Source organism: Planococcus citri, chromosome 4 (genome assembly GCF_950023065.1).
Source record: "Planococcus citri chromosome 4, ihPlaCitr1.1, whole genome shotgun sequence".
Classification (NCBI taxonomy): domain Eukaryota; kingdom Metazoa; phylum Arthropoda; class Insecta; order Hemiptera; family Pseudococcidae; genus Planococcus; species Planococcus citri.
The window spans coordinates 38,318,740-38,343,603 of record NC_088680.1 but is presented as its reverse complement, the minus strand read 5'-3'; the positions used below and the strand labels follow the sequence as shown (position 1 = coordinate 38,343,603).

At 32.8% G+C, this 24,864-nt stretch overlaps 5 protein-coding genes across 7 annotated transcripts; all 5 read left to right on the top strand.

The window, feature by feature from the left end:
• The first annotated feature begins 315 nt into the window (after positions 1-315).
• LOC135844031 (ubiquitin-fold modifier-conjugating enzyme 1-like) lies at positions 316-1,433 on the top strand. Its single transcript, XM_065362107.1, has 4 exons — positions 316-583; positions 662-793; positions 868-1,035; positions 1,136-1,433. Exons 1-4 carry the CDS (start codon positions 464-466, stop codon positions 1,208-1,210), a joined length of 495 nt encoding a protein of 164 aa, XP_065218179.1. The 5' UTR covers positions 316-463; the 3' UTR covers positions 1,211-1,433.
• A 142-nt stretch (positions 1,434-1,575) lies between these two features.
• LOC135845167 (uncharacterized) lies at positions 1,576-9,412 on the top strand. The gene is made up of 14 exons (XM_065363631.1): positions 1,576-1,841; positions 1,923-2,106; positions 2,817-3,801; positions 3,880-4,236; positions 4,314-4,514; positions 5,350-5,497; positions 5,622-5,727; positions 5,830-6,066; positions 6,150-6,303; positions 7,331-7,513; positions 7,613-7,763; positions 7,856-7,961; positions 8,055-8,291; positions 9,066-9,412. Exons 4-14 carry the CDS (start codon positions 4,152-4,154, stop codon positions 9,171-9,173), a joined length of 1,716 nt encoding a protein of 571 aa, XP_065219703.1. The 5' UTR covers positions 1,576-1,841; positions 1,923-2,106; positions 2,817-3,801; positions 3,880-4,151; the 3' UTR covers positions 9,174-9,412.
• On the top strand, positions 9,214-12,515 carry LOC135844030 (carbonic anhydrase 2-like). The gene is made up of 7 exons (XM_065362106.1): positions 9,214-9,347; positions 9,439-9,979; positions 10,092-10,268; positions 10,358-10,505; positions 10,607-10,712; positions 11,845-12,081; positions 12,193-12,515. Exons 2-7 carry the CDS (start codon positions 9,895-9,897, stop codon positions 12,313-12,315), a joined length of 876 nt encoding a protein of 291 aa, XP_065218178.1. The 5' UTR covers positions 9,214-9,347; positions 9,439-9,894; the 3' UTR covers positions 12,316-12,515.
• Positions 12,516-12,558: 43 nt separating this feature from the next.
• Positions 12,559-16,324, top strand: LOC135844026 (pancreatic triacylglycerol lipase-like). Its single transcript, XM_065362101.1, has 10 exons — positions 12,559-12,906; positions 12,999-13,167; positions 13,252-13,420; positions 13,509-13,612; positions 13,770-13,897; positions 14,005-14,148; positions 14,254-14,370; positions 15,475-15,595; positions 15,696-15,847; positions 15,974-16,324. Exons 1-10 carry the CDS (start codon positions 12,849-12,851, stop codon positions 16,027-16,029), a joined length of 1,218 nt encoding a protein of 405 aa, XP_065218173.1. The 5' UTR covers positions 12,559-12,848; the 3' UTR covers positions 16,030-16,324.
• A 291-nt stretch (positions 16,325-16,615) lies between these two features.
• Positions 16,616-19,666, top strand: LOC135844029 (lipase member I-like). 3 transcript variants are annotated; one of them, XM_065362103.1, is made up of 10 exons: positions 16,616-16,862; positions 17,326-17,467; positions 17,582-17,750; positions 17,841-17,944; positions 18,042-18,169; positions 18,251-18,379; positions 18,517-18,585; positions 18,683-18,794; positions 18,870-18,972; positions 19,083-19,666. In XM_065362103.1, the coding sequence occupies exons 1-10, from the start codon at positions 16,814-16,816 to the stop codon at positions 19,083-19,085; spliced, it is 1,008 nt and encodes a 335-aa protein (XP_065218175.1). In that variant the 5' UTR covers positions 16,616-16,813; the 3' UTR covers positions 19,086-19,666. The 3 variants fall into 3 exon arrangements, with proteins under 3 accessions (XP_065218175.1, XP_065218174.1, XP_065218176.1); XM_065362102.1 differs by having other exon boundaries at positions 19,080-19,666; XM_065362104.1 differs by lacking the exon at positions 16,616-16,862 and having other exon boundaries at positions 17,341-17,473; positions 19,080-19,666.
• Positions 19,667-24,864: the final 5,198 nt, after the last annotated feature.

The window sequence follows — 24,864 nt, the reverse complement described above, 5'->3', positions numbered from 1 at the left end:
CCTCGAGTTACAGTGTTTTAGTGAGCTTAGAAGGATGAAACAAAGTTGCACGATTAAATGAATTTAAAGTTCTTTGCAAGTGTTATTTTAATTCACCACAACATTTACTCGATAGCACGATCGCAAAGCAATTCTCTATACGTAAATTTAGTTTTATTCAATGTGAAATAATGGAAATATAACATCGAATTTGAAATCGCCGAAGTTTGTGATATAAAGTCCCGTTTTGATAAGCACCTAAGAGCACAGAATATCACTGACCAATCACGTACCACGAATGCTAGCGCCCTCTGGGGAACGTGGAAGTCCGAATTGACAAAATTTTCAGCCAATTTTTTGCACATTTTTTGTTATCAAAAATTATTGTTATCATATATCATTCATAAATAAACACGTAGACAAAAATTAATTTCTTGAGTTATATAATTAATTAATTGATAGAAGTTCACTATTGTATTGAAAGATGGACGAATCAGCAAAAAAAACTTTGAGTTCGATACCACTGTTGAAAACAAAAGCCGGTCCTCGGGATAAAGATCTATGGCCTCAGCGATTGAAAGAAGAATATCAAGCTCTAATACAGGTTTCTCTAATTTACTCTTTTATTCGCTAGTTTCATTCTCATTTTAGTTTACTCACTGACGTAGCTTTGATTTTTCAGTACGTTCAAAACAACAAAGCAGCTGATAATGACTGGTTCAGGTTAGAATCGAACAGTGATGGAACCAGATGGTTTGGTAAATGCTGGTATTACCATAATCAAATGAAATATGAATTCGACGTCGAGTTCGATGTAAGGAACAACATTCACTATGTAAAAGATCTCATTTCATTCTTCAAACTCTTAATGATTTTACTATTTCACAGATTCCAATTACGTTTCCTGCTACAGCTCCAGAGATCGCGATACCGGAACTAGATGGTAAAACTGCTAAAATGTATAGAGGTGGTAAAATTTGTTTATCCGATCATTTCAAACCGTTATGGGCTAAAAACGTACCTAAATTTGGAATCGCTCATGCAATGGCTTTAGGAGTAAGTTACAAACACGTATTTTATTACGTATGTAGTTGCCAGCACCATGTAGATACTCGTATCATCTAATGGTATTAATGTGTATCATGATGTTTTCCAGCTTGGTCCATGGTTAGCTGTCGAGATCCCGGATTTAATCAGTAAAGAACTAATTAAATATAAAGAAAGCGAATAATCATGACTCAAATATATTGAAAAATTACCAGACTGATGAAAAGATGAAGTTGAATATTTCCCATCACTGTTGCTAGTTCAAATCTCATTAACGAAAATGTTTATCGTCGTTCCCGTGTAAGACGAAGTGGTAAACTGTACCTTAGCGATGTTGAAATTTTATAATTTTTCTATTTTTCGCTTTTTAAAGCGTAATTGTTTTGTTAATAAAATTATTAATTTTATTTTCACGCTTCTCATTTAACTCTTGGAAGCTCAAGGGAAATTTATTGAAACGTTAATTTGTTGACGCTAATCATCATTTGAGACCGGTCATTCACATATAAACAAGAATAAACCTTATCTTGACGCGAATTGAGGAATACATATTTCAATTTTAAGTATACTACATACACGTCCCAGTCAAAAATTTTCTTATGTACGACCTTCAAATTAAAATACATACGAATACAAATATATAAAAGAACTGGAATTATAACGTGTGTTTTATGAGTTTTATAGTAAGACAATACAGGTTACCATTTGAAACATTTATTCATCGGTTCCGAAGGATACGAAGTTTGTTACCGTGAAATGTGAACGTTAGAAAGATCTAAATTACGTCAATAGAATTTGCGGATATGGTCATTTAGGTATGTAACTTTCCTGTTGTGTTGTTGGTTTTCTCTAATTCGAATCATTTCATTAGTTTAGGATTTTGCATTTTTTTTAAGGCGATGGAAACCTTCATGATATTCGAAGTATGATGAAAAAATCAAGAAAACAATTGAACCGATCGCCTGGAAATGGATTTTCAAACACAGAAGAAGTATCAATATCTTCATTTTTCAAAAACCCACAAAGAAAATGATATGATGAAAAGCTTGAAATCTAGTACTGATTCAAATACTCGTATGAGTAGGTATAATGAATCCGTATGAAATTTATTTTAGTATTTGACATATTGCTGTGTAAACTAGGTACAGTTGTAAAATTATCACTTTATCAGCATTGTGAAAACGAAATCTTTTTGTTTTGGTTTTTGGAAAAATTTAGTTTTCGTTTTGCTCAATTTTTTTTTCGTTATTCATATTATTTTCCTCAAATTTTGCCGATTTCAGTGATTTTTTAAAAAAATGTTAGGAAAAGAGCAACATTGAAACAAAATTGAAAACATGAAAAATATATGCAGATAATTGATAATTTATCCCCTATAATAATAATAATATTCTAAAAGTTTTCTTGTTTTTTTGAAGTTGCAGGCCCATTTTTCTGCATTTTTGAGACCTATTTGTTGTCTATTTCCAGTGTTTGAAGAAAAAAAATTGATAACAAAGAAAAAACAAAATCCATTTCGTTTATTGATATAAAATTTTTGTTTAACTTTATATTTCCATGAACCTGAAAAATATCGTTTTTTTTTCGTTTTTCGTTTTTGATGAAAATAACGTCACAGGTATTGTGGGAGATTAGAGACGCTTCAATTGCGAAATTTTTCGAAGGCGAGTTGATGTTTTAGAAGAGCTGCTGACGATCGTCTTCATAATTATAATCTTCATTTTTTTAAAAATTTCTTTTATTATTGCAGTATTTTTTATTGTAATCATTTTTTTTTTTTTTTTTTGTAGGTGATGGAAATATTCGTTTGAACGTTTCCTTCAAAGATTCTAACGCCGAGTTCTTGAATTTCGTCGAAACGTTTATTTTCAAATGGACCTCTGAACACAGAGAAAGTGTCAGGGCTGAGATCGATATCGGATTTTTGAAACCAGGATTCCGTCAATACTCCAAGACTGCCAACGAAATCGAATCAATGAAACAGTTCGAAAATTTACTCTATCCTCAAGGAATCTTAAATCTGTACAAACTACAAAGTTCTACCATCAGCGTAAATTGTGCCTTGATTCCATAATTCATACCTATTTGTTACCGTTTTATTACGATTTTTTGTTACTAGGTTTTTTCTTAGGTAGCCATAAGGTTGTAGTCGATTAAGATCTGCACGTTGCATTGTTTGTAATGTATCCATTTTCCATTTTAGACACCACTGATCGCATTCGTTGATATTAATTGAGTTCAAAGTGCAGTTTAGCATTTGCAAATTTTCCATCGCCATTTGTTATTCGCGTATCACACATGTCACTGCATCTTTGAAGTTTTTCACTTCAAAAAGAATTGAGAGATAAAGAGAAACGGTATACATTAAACGCATAGTTACTGCGGAACGCATCTATGGGTTATTCGCCGATATTCACATGTACTTGGATCGTAAACTGTACCGCTTGAACAAATACTAATGGTGAAAAAATTAAATAAATTGACATTTATTGTTAAAGAATTATTCGCCAGGAATAAATTATTCATATCATCAACGCGATGCCTTGTCAAATTTATTTTCATTAATGCCACATTATTCGGCGTCATTTTTTTCAGCTATATTAACTAGAATTTTGACGTGTTTAACATACGCGCTCAAGAGATACCTATCTATCTATAGCAATTATTTATACAGTTGCGAAGCTTTTCTATCTGGTGTTTTTAAACTAGAAAGAATACTTTCATTGTGCTGTTTTTTTTGCTGAAGGTTCAGCATCAGCAGTTGTCATCTTTCGAGTAAGTTTTATTACGAATTATTATAGTTTCTAGGGTGAGTTATGAGCCTAATAATTTTTTTTTTGTTCGGGAATTTAGGGTGGTGTACCTACGCGTATCTCAATCAGCAATCACATCATGAGAAACATGGCCTTGCCTAATCACAAATTTTAGCTAAAATTACCCAAAAAAAATCGACGTATAATTATTTAAATAAGCCTACCTTTACACCTTAGGCGATAGAATTCTCATCGGAAATAGGAAATACTGATAAACACGCTTTCCATCCTATAATAATTATTTTGCCAGCCAACTGGAAAATTTTTATATTCCGTTTACTATTAGATATAGGTAGTTGATTTTTCTATAGAATGAAAACGTATCCACTATTGCTAGCGACATTGTTGGTGGTATTCGATTTAAGCGAATGTTTCGAAGTTCCAAACTGGCATCCTGGTAGGTTACTCTCCAATTTTATTTTTCCTTTTAGGAATACTTCGAGTTAGAAAAGAGCTGATACTTATGTTAACCAGTATTCTCCGGCTTATTTCGCATAGGATTGGTGGAGTCTCAGATTTGGCCAAAGTATAAGTATATTTTCCCATATCGTTTGCAATCTCCGGTGGATATCACCTTAGCTAAAGCCCAGGAAAGAGATCTGCCACCTTTGGCGATACATTTCCCTTGGAATTCATCCGAAGAAATGGTATCTATCGAGAATACCGGATATTATCGTAAGTTGAAGTGTTCCTTTTTAAACCATACGAGATAATTGCATTCGTACCTTGTTCGGAGAAATTTATGCTCGATAGAAAAGTGGTTTTTGCGCTCATCAATCAAATACAGCAGCAGCAAAATCGTCTCAAACTTTCGACCAATCAATAACAGTAATTTTTGAAAATACTTCTACGATTTACATATGTGATTGATTTTACTGATAGGAAACAAAAGTATTGATGTCTCTACAATAGGTAGGTAAAAATCTGTTGATGCCTATAGCACGCTCATGAGCAAATATTTTTTTGATTATAAATTATGGTGGTGATCACGCACCAGGTTTTCGCGCAGACTTGTTTTTGGTTTTCTATTGAGTTGTAAATCTGTTGACTCAAGTGGAAAAAAATATGGAAAAATATTTTCATGAAAGTTCGATATGCTAAACAGCCTACTGGGTGGTTAACGTTCGTCGTTCAAGGATAAATTATCAGATTTCTCGAATGAGAAAAGAAAATTTTTCCGAACTTTACAAAATACTGATGATTTGGGATTTTCATTTATTGTTTCCAATAAATCTGAGTTCATTTTAATAGTACATAGGTACCTAATAAACGAAAAAAAAAAAATATAGGAAACGATTATTTTTTAATTTTAAGAGAATGGAGAGAGCTGAAATTTTTTTCATTGAAAAAAATGATACCTACATACTTACTTTCCTACTTACCGATTTTTTTGAGGGAAAAAATTTAAGAATGCAGCCTAAGCAGATTTTCTTCCACAATAATAAATGAAAAGTTTTGTAATCCAAGTTAGAGTAAATTTAACCTTTTTTTTTTTTTGACATATCTACAGTTGAGGTTTTGTTACCTCATGAGGTAGAAGAAAGACCATTTATATCTGGAGGTCCTTTGTACAATGCTAGATACATATTTGAGCAATTACATTTTCATTGGAGCGAAGATCTATACTGCGGTAGTGAGCATTTGCTTGCTGGCAGATGGTGAGTTAATATAATAATTAAACTGATCCATTTATTGAATTCCTATCCTATTCATCATCGTGACAAAAAGTTTGATGCGTCTACTGCAGGATATAATTAATTTATCTTGTTTTGATCGTTTCAGCTACTCTACAGAAGTTCATGTTGTTTACTATTACGAAATTTATGGTAGCTTTGAAGAAGCATGTAATCATCCTGACGGTGTAGCTGTGCTTACATTTTTCGGAGACGTAAGACTCGAGGAACATTTTTTTAAAATCTACATTTCCTAATACCTATCTGAATTGTTTTAAAGCAATCAGGATAATAATCGCACCTGAATTTACTTTCAGCTCAGCGCTGATGACTCCGATAATCCAGATTTGAAATACTTGATTCAAGAATTTTCAAAAGTCACCGAACCTGAAAGTAAAACCAGCGGTTCGTTTAATAAAGAGTTCAGATTTTTGGACGTTATATTCAAGCAAAAAACGTATTTCTCTTTCCCCGGATCTTTGACAACTGACCCGTATTCCGAATGTGTGACATGGATCATTTGTCCAGAACCTTTTGACATTTCATCGAGACAAGTATAAATTCTTGGAAATATTTGATGCCCATTTATTGGTAAATAACAAATGACAATAGCTAATATCCGTATTTATTTCTACAGCTGGAAGCGTTTAGGACATTGAAAGCAAAAGATGGCCATAATTTGAATCATAACGATCGAGAAAGACAAAAATTCTCTAATCGACCAGTCATAACTCCATCTAATGTGAAAAAGTTTAAATTTTTCCAAGAGATTTCATTCAGCAGTGGTGTTTGATTTAAATGCTACATTATAATTATGTAATATTTCTGATCTTGATCTTTAAATTAGAAAAAATAAAAAAAAAATAAATGTTTACCTGGTATTTAATTCATCGTGAATAATTTCCGTTTTATGATAAACCAACTTCAATAAGCAATACCTACTTGACCGTGAACTTCTCATTGATATCAATGCTATCTAATACTATGTAGATAATTTTTATATTATGTTTTTGAGATAGGTAGTTAGGTACCTGCCAGATCATGAGATCAAAGTGCAATATTGTTATGTTGTATCAAATGCATTTGCATATATTAAGTAGCATTTTTGCTACTTACTTTTAATTATTAGGTTTTGCAAGATGCATAGGTACCTACTCGTAATCTTAATTGAACTAATTGAAGCATACGTTTCCAAACCGCACTAAGTCTAAAAAAATATTATTGATAGGTACAAAATTCATGGTATTGGTACAGTTTGGAAACGTAGAAATGGTCCAAATTGGCTGATTTTTTGATATGTTGTAACCAAGACTCTTTGGCACAATATACTAATCAAAAAATTAGCCATTTTGGGCTGCGACTTCATGCTAGATGGCGTTGCAACCTCCGAAACCTTGAAAATGGACTTAATGCAGTTTGGAAACGTAGGTATGCTTCAATCGAATTTTCCATCTGCAGTTGAACAAAATAAATCAATCACGTGTGTTTATTTTGGGAACTTTTAAACCGTAAGTGGTGTTATTTTCAATTAAATTGAAATTTTAATGACTAGGTAAGTGTAAGTGGGCTTTATGGTTTTTTTTTAAATTGGTGAAATACAATCATGATAAAATCTGCATTGTTTGTGCCCGGATTTCTGTTGATTATGAGTTCAATTAAATGTTCTCATAGTCATATGCCAAATGAAAATACCACAGGTAAGAAATTAAATACTTACTATGAGTATTGAGTACCATATATTTTTTCACTATCAACTTAAGGTGGATTCACTCATTCTCTATTAGGATTGCATAATTATACGCTTTAATAACTTTGTAGGGTTCACTCAATCTCGAATATGGCCCTATGCCAAATACATATTTCCTTATAGAATACAGTCACCTATCAATATTAGCATAGAAAAAGTGCAGTACAGGATATTGGCTCCTCTGGAAATTCATTTTCCATCAAATTCATCCGAAGGGATGTTATCCATCGAGAATACAGGAGATAAATTTAGTGGTAAGTTTATGCAAAATTATTATACCTATACCTAGGTAGATTTTTAAAAATTGTAGGTTATGAAGATGTTCATTTTTTTTTTTTACTGATGATGTTTAGTTGAAATGTCACCTTCTCGTGTCGCTGTACAAGATGGGCCATACTTGACTGGAGGTCCATTATTAGATGGAAGATATTTATTTCAACAAATGCATTTCCATTGGGCAGAAAACAACTCATGTGGTAGCGAACATTTGATTTCTGGAAAATGGTAAAGGTGATACCCCTGCATGCAAGAGTTTTTAAATTGTAGGTGTTTTCCTTATAATAGTCTATTGAGAAAATATGCTTAATTTGTTCAAGTTTTTCCATCGAAGCTCATCTCGTTTATTATCACGAAATTTATGGAAGTTTTCAAGAAGCAATCAACCATGCTGATGGGTTAGCAGTGGCCGCATTTTTTGGAAAGGTAAGATACCTATACCCAACTAAAAACCTTTCAATCTTTTAAGGGCAAATGTCTTATTTGCAAATAAAACACCAAAATCGATTTTTTTTGCAGCTCACACTTGGTGACTCTGATAACCCTGAATTGAAAAAATTAGTTGAAAAATTGTCAATGATTATTGAGCCAGTGAAAAAAACTGAAGGTTCATTCGACAACGAGTTCAAATTTCTGAGAAATATTTTCAAACGACATTCGTATTATTCTTATCCTGGATCATTAACAACTCCTCCATATTCAGAATGTGTGACGTGGTTTATTTATCCGGAACCGTTTGCTATTTCATCAGCGCAAGTAAGAGAGAATATTTATGATTTTTCAATTTTTTAATTCTTCGTTCCTTCTTTCGAGCGATTAAATCTAAATCAAAAATGTGATGAACAATGAGCCAAGTGTGATTTTCATTCCTTTTTTTCGATTTTGTGGCATTCTGATCAATTTTTACAACCTTATTTTCAAAATTAAATGTCAACATTTCTTGGAAACACAATTATGCTTCCAACTATGATAAGGAAAAAAACCACTAGGTATAAGTAAAATGGTAAACTTATATTGATTGTTGATGAATTGAAGGCTTCAAGTTCGAATTTTGACTTATTTTTTCGTCCTGACTTCATTCCATTTTTCACCTCACAATGTCCTGATGGCCAAAATATCAAAAAATTGGAAACGACGTGGGGCACTTTGTTTTTGTTTTTTTGCTATTCAAAAACGTTAGGTTTGAATATTCACTTGTTTTTTGGATTCTACCCCGGAAGGCCCTTCCACCCCCTCCCTCTTATGAAAAATTGAAAAATCATGAAAAAATTGTGGCGTAAGAATATGTTGACTTGAGAACGCGGAGTTCAATATCTATCATTTTTTTCATTTTTTGAAACTTTGAACCTTGACGTCTCGCGCCCCAGGCTTCTACTTTTCTCAAAATTGAGAACTGGAAGACACCATGAACCATTCTTTTCACTTTCCCTTTCGCCACTTTTCTTCTGCTAATCTAATGGACTAGGTATTTAAGTAGCAAAAATTACATAAATTCATTCAGTCAGTTTTCAACTGTGTTTGTTTTCACAGCTGGAGTCCTTTAGAAAGTTACGAGGAAAAACGACTCAAAATTTGGAACCAACAATTCGTGCTTTACAAGATTTTTCTGGTCGACCGATGATAACACCGTCCGAATAAGGAAAATCAGATTATAGTTAATTTCATGTAGGCATTGTAATGTTTTTCAAAAAAAAAAAAAATACTCCAAAACTTTGGGGCAGCTGTAACTCTGGGAATCTTTTTCTAAGCCATTTCTGAAAATCAAGTATCTAGGTTACAGATATATCTATTATTCAATGAACTTTGTGAGTGGTAAGTACATATCTACCTAATGTTCAATTGTGCATACTATGGCCAATATATTGTTTTACAACTCACGATCAATTTTTTTTTACACAAATAGGTAATGATACCTATTGCTAAGTTTTTCAACTTCGACGGAAATGACTCAAACTGTGCACCCCTGCATTTCAACCTCGACGAAAATACGACTCAAACTGTGCACCCCCCGCACATATTGATGAAAATTGTCAACCTCGACAAAAATTACTCAAACTGTGCGTCCCCAGTAGTAAAATACATTCTCAAAATGATTTAACATAGTCGTATGTAGACGTACCATAAGTACCTATCTATTCATTTCCAAATTTAAAACGAAAAAAAAACGAATTATCTAATGACCTTTACACTCTCAACACTATCATTGTACACCAAAATAGTATAAGAAATCCGGCAATTAAGCTATACCTAAGCTATACAAATTAACACGCTTTTCATCAGTAATTCGTTTGCCATCCAACTGGAAAATTTGTGTGTTCCGTTTACGCATTATAGTTTGTTAATTTTTATCGTCAATAAAATGAATACTTTTTTATTCGTCTTGTTACTGGTGGTGATATTTATTGATTTAAACGAGTGTTACAATATTCCAGGATGGAGTCCAGGTAATACGAGAATATCCGTATGAGTATACCCATGCACTTGCTTCTTTAATTTAATTTTTTTTTAAACCTGTAAAATAATCGCGCGTTGTTTTATTGGTTCTTTTTTACACAGAAAGTGTACAATCACGGATGTGGCCACATTCGAAGTATATTTTTCCTTATAGAATACAATCACCTGTCAATATATCCTTAGCTAACGTAAAGCGTAGAAAATTAGATCCTCTGAGGATACATTTCCCTTGGCATTCGTCAAAGGAAATGATACGTATTGAGAACACAGGATACTACTGTAAGTTTTTTTTCTCAGTGTACCCATATATAGATCTTACTATCATGATCAGTTAGGTACCTACTTATTGACTTTTTTCAATCCTTTAGTGGAAGTTTTACTCCCTCATGAAGTGGACGATAGACCATATATGACTGGAGGTCCTTTAATTGATGAGAAATACATATTTGAGCAATTGCACTTTCATTGGGGCCCACCAGATCAACGTGGAAGCGAACACTTGCTCGATGGCAAAGGGTAAATTATTTCGAATTCACATTGATTGAGAATTTCGATCGATGTTCATTGATCAATATAGGTAATTCTTACTGAGAGAATGTTTTTTATTTTTATTCCAGTTTTCCCACCGAAGTTCATGTTGTTTTTTATAACGAAAACTACGGCAGCTTAGAAGAAGCTGTTAATCATCCCGATGGCGTAGCAGTGGTTGCATTTTTTGGAGAGGTAGGCATACTTAATACTTATTGAAATGGTCCTTATTTTGAAAGTTCAAATTATATCGCTTCCAATAGGTAAACCGATTTACCTTATTTGCTTTAAAAAAATACAATAGGAGAAGTTGTTACGAGGACGAGGGAAATATTTCAAAATTGAAATGAAGATAACAAAATTCTGGCATGATTGACTTTTTGACCTTGAAACATAAAAATTTTGTAATAAGAGTGTCGAAGAATAATTTTGATTCCACAAAGACTTACAATATGTGAGGGCAAAAAGGCCCCATGTAATCCAACATTTTTCAAAATTTCGTAAAAACTTGCCAAATTCAATTTTTTTCATTCTAATAAACTGACAGAATCATATTATTATGGACTATGGGGGTCTTGAGCTGCATAAGAAGCCAGCGAGAGGGAGGAGAGGAAAGGGATTTACGCACAGAGCTGAGCCAACTGGAAGACGGGGGGGGGGGTCATTCAAAAAAAATTGTGCGGTAAGAAACGAAAAAAAAATACTTATTTAAAAAAATTCTTGATATCTACGTAATAATTGATAATACCTATTAAAGTGTAAGGAAAAAATTTAGTTGGTGTAATTGTTTGACTTTTTTGAGGGGAAGGGGAGGAGGATTTATTATAATTAACTATCATCATTAAAAATTTATTTAAAAAAAATTTTTTTTCAATTCTTATCGTAAATTCAAAAATCTAAAATCCGATTGTTCAAGTCAGAGTGCTTAAATTTTTATAATTTTTTTTCAGCCCTCTTTTCAACTTTCCAAAAAAGAAAGTAAGGTAAAGAGGACCCATCCAATAATGAGGCTTTCAAGTGGGGGGGGGGGGAGATTATTTATTATTACGCTTCCTGAAAATTTTAAAATTTTGAAAACCAATTTGTCAGTTATTTTTGCCTATTTTGTCATCTCATCTTATCAACTTCTTTGATCTTGAAACCAGAAACCATAAGTAGGTACCCATAAAAATCGTAATTATGGGACATGAGGCAAAATTAACTCGAATAATCATTAGGAGACAGCTGTGCACATGAAAGTCCCTCAAGACTCCACTATCTTCAGATCATTCATTTTGATTTTCTAAGAGTAAAAATATTTACCTACGTCTCTGTTTTATTCTTTCAGTTCACCTCAAAAAACGTTGATAACGCCGATTTGAAATATTTAATCTCGAAATTATCCGATGTCACTCAACCAGGAACCTCGACAAGATCTTCATTCAAGACTGAATTCCTTTTCATGAAAGATATTTTTCAACAACGTACTTATTACGCTTTTCCTGGCTCATTAACGACTCCTCCATTTTCCGAATGTGTTACATGGATCATTTGTTCACAACCTTTTCATATTTCAATGAGACAGGTATGTTTAAATAAAATATATAAGTTTATCTGCGTAATGTCAAGGTTACTATTTTTCTTAAATGTTTATCACGCGACGATAATTCTTTATTTTTAATCGTACCTATTGTAGTTGGAAGCGTTCAGAAGGTTGAGGTCAACAAATGGTACTTTTTTGAGTACTAATGTTCGTGAGTTGCAGGATTTCGCAGGACGACCCTTGATAACTCCGTTGCGAAATTCGTCTATTGATTAAGAATTTTGAATGTGAAGACTATAGACAATCAAAAGATCTCTATGTACATAAATTACTCGAATAGTCGAGTAGGTAATTAGAATTTTTCTTCTGGATAAATTATCTTACGAGTATGTATTTGTAAATCATTGAGTTTGAATTTATTACTTATATGGGTTAGTGTGTTTTTTTCAAATAAACATGGCTTGCTGTAAACAAAACATATTTCTCATTATTATTACACCTACACCTACCTACCTATCTCACAGTGGATCACATAAGGTACCTATCTCGTGTACCTATGTATGTAGTTCTCTATTCACCATAGCCCACGATTAAAATTATTGACTCGATGATTGTCACGAATTGATGTATACAAAACGGTGACGTTATTATTTTAATTTTTATTACTGGTAATTAGAGTCTTCAAACGCAAAAACATAGCAATATTTTCGTATGGGTACCTGGTATCGTTACGATATATCACACATTCGAATTATGTGTAGACAATATGTAAGTGATAATTGTTATTCGAAGATTATCAGTCGTGAGCTATGATATGGTGGTATTTGCCAAAACTTGGAATTATTTGCATAACGATTTTAAGCCAAGGTAAGCCCATAACGTACCTACCTATAGATCGTACTTAGTGAAATAAGTTTGTAATGAGATGGATCAAGATGCTTAGGAGAATCTATTTTCAGAAATCAATGGGCAAATTTTTAATCCCAGCTCGCAAAACGAGTTCAACGGTGTGTGTTACGATAGAATTGGATGTTTTTCGCAAGATTCTCCATGGGTCGCTATACTCAGACCTTTTCCACCTCCGTGGTCACCCGAACAGATCAACGTTACTGTTTATTTAATGACTAGGTATAATTAAGATTAAATTGGGTATACCTATAAGGTACCTAGCTAAGAGTAATTTTACTTACCTATAGGTACGTATTGTTTCAGGATGAATCAAAATCTGATCCCAATCGACCCTTTTACGATGGACAGCTCTTTATTAAGATATTTAGATTTCAACCCATTCAGATCTATAACAGCATTTATCATACATGGATTTACAGCGAGTATAGAGAGCTCATGGATGACGGAAATGGCAATGGCATATTTATCCAGGGTTTGTTAAATGAATCTTATGTTATGCTAATGCATATGCGCCTATTAACGATAATGTTTAATGTACCTATCACATGGCATTTTGACAGATCGATGCGAATATATTCCTTGTAGATTGGGGTGGTGGGGCAAAGAATGCTAATTATTTACAAGTCGCCGCAAATACCAGAGTTGTCGGAGTCATTATGAGCAGGTACCTACGTATATTGGTATCTAACTTGTAAATATTTTTCTAACATATTTATGTAATTTAAATATCTACATTTTTGAGACCATAAGAATTGACCGAATGCAATGTAAGTAATACCTACATGTACCTAATCTTTTGACATTTATCGATATGGTTCTAGGTTCCTGAATTATCTAGTCTATTACGAAGGAGTAGATCCGGACAGTGTTCATATTATTGGCCATAGTTTGGGTGCCCATATAGCTGGATATATGGGTAAAAATGTACCTGGAATTTATCGAATTACAGGTAGACATTATCTACATTTTACGTAGCCTAATTCAATTTTGTATTTATCATGTTAACGTAATTTATTTGAGCCATAAAAATATTATTTTGGTTATTTAATTATACAGCTCTGGACGCTGCTCAAATTGGATTCGAAGGAGCTGATCCACAAGTTAGACTAATGAAAGGAGATGCCTCTTTTGTCGATACCTACCACACCAACGGTAAACCTACAGTACCAACCTTTGGATTAGGTTTTGTCACAGATTTTGGTTCGTGTTTAAATTTATCTCGTTTCAATATCTTATGTGGAAGTAGGTAAATAGCAGGTCGAAAATAAATTTAAAAATTATGATGAATTTTAAATAAACATATAGGAGATGTCGATTTCTATATTAATGGCGGAGTCCATCAACCATCTTGTGCTGCTGATTCGGTGCAAGTTTTTCAACAATTTCCAACTCCATTGACTATTGCTAGATTGCCGGTAGAATGTGAGTATAGCCTGAGAATTTTTGAAGAATTAATTTTTGTTCCAAATATAAAAAAGAAAATTGTAGTTTGTTTTTTATCTGACACAAATTGAGGAGGTGGATAGCAAAACGCAATAACTCCATTTTTGTTGTTTTTTTTGGGGGAAATTAGGAAAAATTGTCAGGAGGGGAAGGGTGGGGGGTCGAGTTCCGAAATTGGTGTCAAATGAAAGGGGAAGGTGCCACAAATAAAATTTCCACTCAATTTCGAAATTTCGGTCACCTGGGTAAGCACAGTGAGGAAAAGAAAAAAAAGTTATTGCGTTTTGAACGCAAATTTTTTTTTTGGTGTTTTTCTGCAAAAAAACGTATTTTTTATTTGAAAAAATGGAAAAATTATAGAAAAAAAACTTATGTTTAATCGAGAATTTTCGATAAAAAACAATTAAAAAACTGGAATGCGAAATTCAAACAATTCCTGTGTGTGATATGGCATTCAGAGAGTGGCAACGAAAGCACCATTTTTTTAAGCAACTCCTACCCAACGATTTTCAGTACCCACCCGATGAAAAAAAAACAGTGTTACCACATCTGCGCAACTGAAATGTATAAAAAGTAGTGGAGTTATTGCGTTTTGCAAACAAAATCTCATTTTTTAATGCATTTAGCTCTAAAATCAGACTTGTTTTCCTCGATTGCGCTATGATATTCAACTGATGGACAAAATCTGACACCGGGAATGGATTGCCCGTTGAATTTTACATAAGGATAGATGTCAAACTCAATTTTCGTAATTTTGGAGTTATTGCGTTTTGCTATCCACCTCCTCAATTGTCCTTATCATTTCCTTTATAAAGACTTTTAAATAGTCGATAAAATTTTAATTGCTCACAAGTTATTTATTTTCAGAACCCACCTACTTTTTTTCATACAAAATTTTTTTTGAAAAAGAGTAGGTATATAAATTTTTGTCTCAAACACCTCCATTTATTAAGGATTAGGAGGGAATACTTGAAAAAAACACCCCCTCGCCATGCTTTTAGAGATGTGGGACTTACAACATGATTTAGATTACTATTGCTCGTTTTCACCTCTGTCTAATTTTGTGTGTGTGTTTTTTTTCAGTAATTACAGAATTGCTCAGCTGTTCTCATTCTAAATCAATAGAATATTTTATAGAAGCAATTGAAAACCCTAATTGCGTAATGTGGGGTCGTAAAAGAGGTTTAGTTAGCGCAGTTTTTAAGTAAGAAATACATATACGAGTACCTAACCTACCTATCTTTTCAATTATAAAAAAAGAATATCTGTCCATACTTTTTTTTGAATCATATCGTATATTTCAGTATTGTGACTTTTGGTCAATTGCAACCTCTTTTGGGAAATTTAGTTCCTTCATGTTCTTTAGAAAATTGTTCTCCAATGGGATTAGAAACTTCATTATATCCAGCTCGTGGAAAGTTTTACGTCACTACAAATCTTGTTCCTCAATACTGCAGTAAGCAAATATCTACGCATATATACCTATTTAAGTTTAAACAAAATACTCTAATGAAATGGAACCACTGCATGCACAATGGGCTTATACACAAAATACCTAATACTTTTTTTTCATGTATTTCAGAAAATGATCCGAGCACTACGGAATATATGACCAGTCAATTAGCACAGACATCGTAGAATTGGTGTACTTACCTATCTACATACATATAAACGTTTATTAATTCATTTTTGAAACATCTTCGCCAAGAAAACTTTTCTAAGTTATTATTTAAAAAGTATTTAATTGCGTTATTCAAGTTTACTCAATACGAAACACAATATTATCTATCTGATATAGTTTGAGAATTTTTGTTGTGAGTAATTAAAAATATGTAAGTATCAATTAGAGATCATTTTAAAGATAGTACACATTAATCGTAAACACTACCTCTGTTGGTAATAAATACGCAATACACATCTGCATAGACACCTACCTACTCATAATGTACATACCTAGGTACCCTTCAGTACCTACTAATAATTGTAATTTTGAATCGAAGTACTAGTACATATCAAAGTCAATAAGTCCATAGATAGATACCTATCTATCTGCATTTTTTGAATTTATCGAGAAATGAGATGCTTTAATCAATTGGAATAATTAAGATATGTATCTATTGAAAATAGTGCCCCACTCACATCTGAAAATTATCACAAGAAAATTAGATCAATAAAAAAAAATGTTAAAATGATCGCAATATTTACTTATCAGTTCTTACGAAAATTTTACTTATTCACACAATTTTGTCCCGAAGACAAATAAATTGAACCAGTAATGCCGTGATAGAATGATTTAGATGATAGAAGTTGTGAAATTTAAGAAAACTCGTCGTAATATTTCGTGATACATAGTTTGATAAATTGGCTGTGCTCGGTGATATTTTATCATAATTCACGATGGTATTTCATTACTTTACAAAATATGATTATTAAATTCATCAAGCTCACTGCGATTCTCATGATTCTTATGAGTAAGTGAATATATCCACCTATCTAATTATAAATTTATTTACTACCTAGGTAGTTGCCTCCTATAAATTTCTATAAAATTTTATTAGAGTTGTTATTCGAGAAAAGCTATTGTGCTTGTTTTTTTTATAATTGAAAAGTTGAATGAAGAAACGCCAGAAATGTTGTATTTTTATAATAAAATTCATAAATTTAAAAAAGAATATCTAACATTTTTTTCTTAAAACGATTTTAGAATAAAAAATGGTGGGTGAAGGCTGTTTTCTGTATTGTAACATTGTATCTGATTCGAATCATTTTTTTTTTTGAATTAAGAAAACAACATTTTTACTAAAAAAAAAAAAAAAAAAAAAAAAAGTAGAACGATCATTCTTATACTTAGTATGCTTAGATGCTTAGGGCTTAGGTAGGTACCTAGCTAATCATGCAGAAGATGAAAAATCTGATATTTCAAAATAAATTCAGGTTTACAAAATGGAACCTCCGTTGCTAAAATTCTACCTAGAAAACCAAGGGACTTTTTAACTCCAGTCAAATATGCTGCCAAAGCAATATGGAATACAGTGAAGATGGACAAAATGGAAGTTTCTCTTACAATAATATACCGGTAACGGTAATTTCTTTTTCAAATCAATTTTCTTTCAACGTATCATCAAATATGTCTACTCGTGTTTTACTACCTACCTCACTAATATGTACATTTTCATGTAATGTTCCACAGTAAAAATTCTAAACAAGAAGAAGTTCATCTCTCTCTAAGCAGCAATCAATCAGTATCCGGATTACCGCGTTCAATCTTCAAAAAAGAAATTGTATTCATTACTCATGGATTTTTATCCGATGGCGATGAATTTTGGGTGAAAGATATGGCTGAAGCATATCTTGCCCGGGTAAGTGATCTGAAATTTCAGTTTTTATGCCACTATAGTTTGCAAACGAATAATTCAATTTAATTAATTCGTGAGAATTGTGTTTTTTAGAAGAATGTGGTCATCGTTACGGTCAACTGGGGTGCTGGAGCTTTGATTACTATTTATTCTAAAGCTGTTAAGAATATGATAAAAGTTGCAAAGATGTTGGTCGAGTAAGCTATACTTACCTACTTGGACTAGGTACTTATTCTAGACAATCTCTCACCACCATATGGCCTAAAGGTATTAAAAATCAATGATGTATTTTAGCTTCATTACCAACTTGATTGAGCATCACAGAGTTAAAGCTTCCAGGATTCATTTAATTGGATTTAGTTTGGGAGCTCATCTTTTTGGAATCGTGGGCAAAGGAATACCTGGAATTCATCGAATAACAGGTAGGTACCTTCTTGAGAACCATTCAAGGATACAAAGAAAATTACGTTGAAGGAAAATGTAATCAAATTTTCTTTTCTTAGGATTAGATCCAGCTAGAAAATATTTCGAAAATAATACAGAACACCGACTATCCAAAAATGATGCACGATATGTTGATGTTGTTCATACTAACACCATAGACCATGGTTTTGGTTTACCTGATTCCGTTGGTAGGATGATCTATTTGTAACTATCCCAAACCCAGAACACTATAGAGAAGAAATTTACCTATAACATAAAACTTGCAAATAGAGGTAGTGATACTTGCGCTTTTGTGTCCTCTTTAATTATATTTCATGATTTTCAGGTCATGTAGATTTTTATATTAATGGTGGTAAGATTCAACGTGGTTGCAGATCTTTCGTTAAGTCTTTAGGTGCAGTAGACCCAATTTCCATACAATAATAATTCTTCATACCGATTACCTATTGACTGGCTTGACAGTTATTTATTTAATATGTTGTTCTTTTCAGATATTCTTTATAGATATGCTTGCTCTCATGGCAAATCTGTTGAGTATTTTATCGAATCAATTAAAAATATCGATTGTGTTTTTGTCGGATTTCGGGAAATGAATAATTCACGGTAGGCTATAGTTTGTTATTCATGGGTTCCTTCCCACTGAAAAAGCCGACTTACTTTACTCATTTTTTTTTTCAGTTATACAACAGCGCATTTAGGATTAGACACTTTCAAACAAAAGAATACCGTCGGAGACTATTACATTGTTACAAATGCACAATCACCGTACTGCATGAAATGGGTAAGTTATAGCTACCTAATCAGGTGTTATAAGTGCAATTGCAATACATTCTCAACTTGTACCGAATTAGAAATTAAGAGAAAAATAAATACTCAATTAATGTTCAGCAGTAAAAGAACGAATTTCCAGTATTAAAATTGCATCAGCGAGGCATCTACACAGCAAGTTCATTGGTCTGGTAGTCAACTGTAAAGCTAACCTCGAAATGAGAAACATCCACAATCACTCTTCTGCAGTTTCATGAGAAAAGTTCAACAGAATACCTACTTCAAGCAGGAATTAAACAATTCAAGTGCAATTTTATGAACGAACAGAACGAGTTGAGTGACAAAATATCCAATTTGAACTAAAACAATAATCGATGATCTCATTTTTGGTGAATGATGTTATTTACATCGAATAATTCATTTTTCACGAAATATTTAGGTACCTAGGTACACCTTTTTCTTTTTTTCCATACAAAAAATTATCTTTCCAGCATCAATTCATTAACAATGATCAAAACATAAAATTGTAGAAAGTAAAACACCGAAAATTTTCTATCGAACATAATATGTATATGCACTTATATGTGAAATGAAAATATAAACCTTGCAAAAGCATTCGATTTAAGTAACTACCTACCTTACTGAATTATTTTAGCTTAATCACGTTGAGATGTTCGGTATTTAAAATACATATTTTTTAAAAATTATTCTGCGAGTAGCAGTTTTGATCATTCTCACAAGGTTTGTTTTTTTACCTACCCAAGTATTCACATACAAAATACAGATACTTATTTTCAAAATGATTCTAAGAAACGCACGTCGATTGGTGTTTCATGAATAAATCGATCGTAGATTAAAAAAAAAAAAGATATTCATTAGTTTAGAATTTCTGTTTATGGAAATAGGTATGGGTTGAATAAATCAGAATCATCGTGGTTTCTGTTCTTAGAAATCGTAATGATTCGTAGTGAATTGAATACCTATCACTTGTTGTAGTTTAATTAGGTGCACAGGAAGACGAGTAGGTACTGTAGTGCGCGACTGAAAAAAAAATGAAAAGTTAATTTAGGTACCTACATGTGCTTAGAAAAAAATGGCTATAAAAAAAAACTAAATTCTTCATAAAAATTTTAAAAAAGGCTGCTTATTTTGACACTTGAAGGGGCAATCGTTTTGATAATTTCAAAAAACATAAATCTTAAGAATCTCTTAAGGTACCTGCTGCATTTCGAACAAGACCACGATTTTGGAGCGTGAAAGATCTGAAACCCCTGAAATCAAAATCTCAACTGCCCAAATTGAATTCTCGATTTTGATAAAATTTTAAAAATTCAAAATCGACCATTTTCGACATTTAAAAAATTTAAATTGGAAAAATCAAAGATTAGTGTTCTGAAAATAACATAAACTCCCCTTAACCGAATCACTATTTTGGTATTTTCTTTAGCCCATTTAGGAGACTCCAGTGCGATTTTAGATTTCTCCAGCGAAATAGAAAAATTTGTCGCTTTAATTAAAAAACAAAACCTAGCAAACTCAATATAAAGCTCCTCACGTAGGGTGTAATAATCTAAAACCTAGTCTAAAACACTCAAAAATAAAAATAAAATAAAAAATTTTCAACTCCTAGATATAGCGCCATCTGGTGCCGCTTAAAGAGAAGTATTTCTCCTGTAAATTATCAGCTTCTATTGGTGAAGTCAGAAAACATATCAAGCAAACGTCACAGTTTCAAATCTTTTTTTTTTTTAAATTATTATTTACTCAGCAACTGCAAAGTTTGGAAGTTGTAGGCTCATCATCAACAGAATATGAATGAAATGTAATACTTACCTTATAGTACCTATTCAACATTCAACGATTCGAATTTTCAACAACAAATTATTATGATTATTTTGTATTTACGAATATTCGTCCTTCGTCAACATTTTTATAAACGTTTGTGAAAAAGAAAAGCTGCAAAAATTCGGAAACAATTCGAATACTCACAATCACTATGTAATAATTCGATTTTCTTTTTTTTCTATTTTTATTTTCCATTGTGGATTCGTGGAAAAGAAATGAAAACCAAAAAACATGATGTCTGAAGTCTAAATTGATTTTTTTTTGAATTATTGAAAAAATCTTATTATTTATCAACGAGTTACTTATTTTCTATGTTTTAACATTTTTTTTGAAAATCTATTTTTTCCAAATCTCTACCTAACCTACTTTTTGAGTGTATTTTTTGCCAAAAATTCTAAAATAGTATCAAATCTCACCTTCTTCAAAGTTGTTGAAAAAGCTCGTTTCTTGCTAAAAATTTCTAAAAATTGGGCATTTTCGCAAAAAAATCCAAAAACATAAACTACTTATTTTTTCTCAAAAAATCTCAAAAGTTTTTTTTTTGGTCAGAATTGTCAAAAATTGGCAAAAATACAAATTCATTTTTATAATTACCGAATGTGGTAAATTTTAGAAAAGTTCCTCGTACTTTTGTAGATCCAAATCAAAGTGTAATAATTTTCAAATCTCACATACCTACCAAATTACCAATTGGTACTTTTTTGAATGTTGCATACTTATTAGTAGGTAGGTACTTTTTTGAATGTTGAAAATTTCATTTTAATGATTACCTATAGGAAACCACCTCGTCGCCTGAACAGAGATTAATGCCTGGGTAAAACATCTCGTACAAACATTATCAATGGTTTTTCTCGCCCTCGCCCATAGTTAAGTAGGTACAGTTTGCCACTGTTGATAAAGATGTGAAAAACGGATTACCGTCATCTCCATCCACTTAACGCTATAACACGTGATTTCATCGGGCATTAAGAAGACAAATTTGCCAACGATAAGATGTTTTGGAAAGTCACCAATGTACATTCATAAAAACCCATTTCCTTAAACGACTTGTTCGTTACGTGCATACGCATCTTGAAAATTTGATTCCCAATCCTGTGTAAGTATGTAGTTATATACGCAAGATGTGTTGGAGAAAGATACGTAGAGATGGTGAGAAAGAGAGAAGTGGCAAATTTTTATATCGAACCAAGTGCCAAGTCGTTAACGGTTTTAAAACAAGCTATTAATATTTTGCGTTTGATTATATCTCGAAGTGCAAACGACTGGTTGTTAGGTGAAGTAGCCTATTACTCTAATATAATATTAAGCTATAAGTAAGTATACTTGGGTGTGATGAGTCGAATTGTAAATCCATGTTTTTAAATGAACTCCTATCGTAGGATTAGTTTGCGTCCGGAACTCCAAAAATATTTCCAGATTCTTGCATATTATTTTGTGAGAACATGTCAAACAACCATCCGTAACTAATTTGCAAATTTTTATACTTAGGAATGCAATGTTCATATTTTTGAGGTGTTTTTTTGCGAATGAATTCAACGGAGCTTTGGATGATAGGATTGAAACAAACATTCGATTTCTCAGAACCTTAAAAATGGTCTTGGATTTTGAAATAATCTGGATCGACACAGAATCTCACTTATCATCCTTCGAAGCTGAGCCATTTTTTCGAAAGCAGGTTGGGTAAAGGGGCTAAAACGAAAAAAACGATTTTTTTCAAAAATGCTCTCTCTTTGAGGATCTATATGTCCCTTTCCAAGGGTATTTCTGGAGCTAAAATTTTTTTGAGGTGATTTTCAACACGTGATGAAGGTTTTTCCTGAATTTGGTCAAAATCTTTCTGATTTTTTTTTGAAATCCACTATCCAGTTTCTATTTATTTATAGCGTCATCTTGATCAGTGACAGTGATGGACTCTTTCTGATCATTCCCTTCTCAAACTCGATGTACATAAACCACACCTATCATTGCACTTCTGTTACCTATCGTTTTTTTTTAAAGTTTTAAAGTAGGTAGGTACCTAATTCTTTTTGAGCATCTGAAACGTTCTAGATTCCTGTCTAGGTAAGTACAGATACATTGCAAATTAAAGGAAAGTAACTTGTTTGATCGTTAACGAATCACTAGAGAAATGAAATAGCTCTAAATATTTGACGAAGGTAAAGCTATCGTGCTACACCTATGTAAACGTAGGTATACTATAGTAGATACGAGTAGTTCTTAAAATTTTAAAAGCATAGTTCTATTTTTACAAAACAACGAACTAGGTAGGTACGCGTTCAATTATTTTAACCTGCACCTGGGGCAGTATCCTTCTAAAAATAAGTTTAATCTTATAATAGCTCGTAATACCTACATTGTACCTTTTACGTAGGTTCAAGTTTGATTATTAGCCGAGTCAATACGGGTTAAAAAGGAAAACAAAATATATTTCTAGGTATATCAGACGCATAGCTCATGCCCGCTCGTTGGAAAATATGAAAGATATTTATTGAATAAAAATTCTCAACATCACGCAACCTACGTTGTACGAAACGACGAACCTCTAAAATTAATGATCAACGGGTACAGTAGTACAGCACAATGCTGTACACAAATGCTTGATTAATATCGTTGTTTATACGGCGTACTGGCCGGTTTGGCCGTTGCGTTGGCCCTGCGGCCATATCAGCAAAAAATATCAAATCAATGGTACATTGTACGTATAGGAAAGAACTAACGAACACCACGATATACTTAGGAACTTTGTATTTACCATTATAAATACTCGGTACCTACTTATGTACCTCAAGACCTACGTAAGAAAATACGTAGGTAGGTAGGTACTCAATAAAAAGGGGAAAGAAGAGTCGTAGCGAACTTTCGTGTCGGTGGAATGAAATTTTGACCGTATCGCAGTTACGAAATCGCATGAAATTGATAGTTTACAGAATACGAGTACTACCTATTACAATCTACAACGCTATGGTCCTCGTACATAATATGGCAGGGTTCGCAAACCAGCCAGGGGTACCTTATGACCCACTTAATTCCCATTGCGATTTTAATCGTTTGTTGACTCTTCTTCGTTACATAATGACGGCGTAAATTTACCTCATTTCGGTTCTCCGTTCTCACCCTATCGGTAAATAGGTACCTACCAGAGGTACCAAAATGTACCGCAAAACTGCAAGGTTCAGCCAAAGTGGCGGGAGGTTTAGGCGATGTGTATTCGAGGCGGTAAATTTTAATTATTTCCAGGTACCCTGCGATTTGTGTACGTTATCGTTGAGTATTTCCCGTATTTCCACGTTACTTTATTAGTATTTTTATTACTTTAGTCATTTTTTTACTACGTTCGAAGGTAGTTTAAATATTTTCTCCGTTGGTTTTTCTCTAAAATTTGCAAACTGCCTTATATGAAAGGATGGCGCAGAGAGAAATGAAACCTATAAAAGGTAATCCCAGCTCGGCAGCTTCATGATTGCCTACGAAGTGATGATAATTTTTGATTATTTCATTAATAAAGAATATGAAAAGCTCGCTGTTTTCATCATATAACCAGTACACCGAGAGGTATACATAACGTACCCTATAAAATAGAATTACGTGTAGGTATAGAGAGGTAGGTAGACCTATTCCAAGTCGAAGGTTTGCTCGAATATTAAGAAAAAGTCATATATACCGGGTTCCTAGAAGTGTCGGGTGAGAAAACGCGAAGAGGTAGACTAAAAAGGGTGAGTTTTCAAGGAAAAATTCCGTTTGTTAGTTGGCCGTAAATTTTAAGACGACGGTGTTGCACGATGTCATTTAGGACTTGGAAAAAACCATCTATTGTATTATGCCTATAGGAGATATTAAATTCCCCGAAAGGAAATATTTTTCCACTCGATAACTTTGGTTTTCGACTTCACGAAGTAAATGCAGTTGGAATGTGTTTGCTCGTTTATTAAATTTTTTCATACTTTGCGCCGTGTACCTGATCTCTTACTTCTTGGCCACGAGTTATGAAGAAATACTTGGCAATGTAGGGTTCGGCTTCGTGGAATAAACTACGCACATACGCATATGAGTTTCATATGTA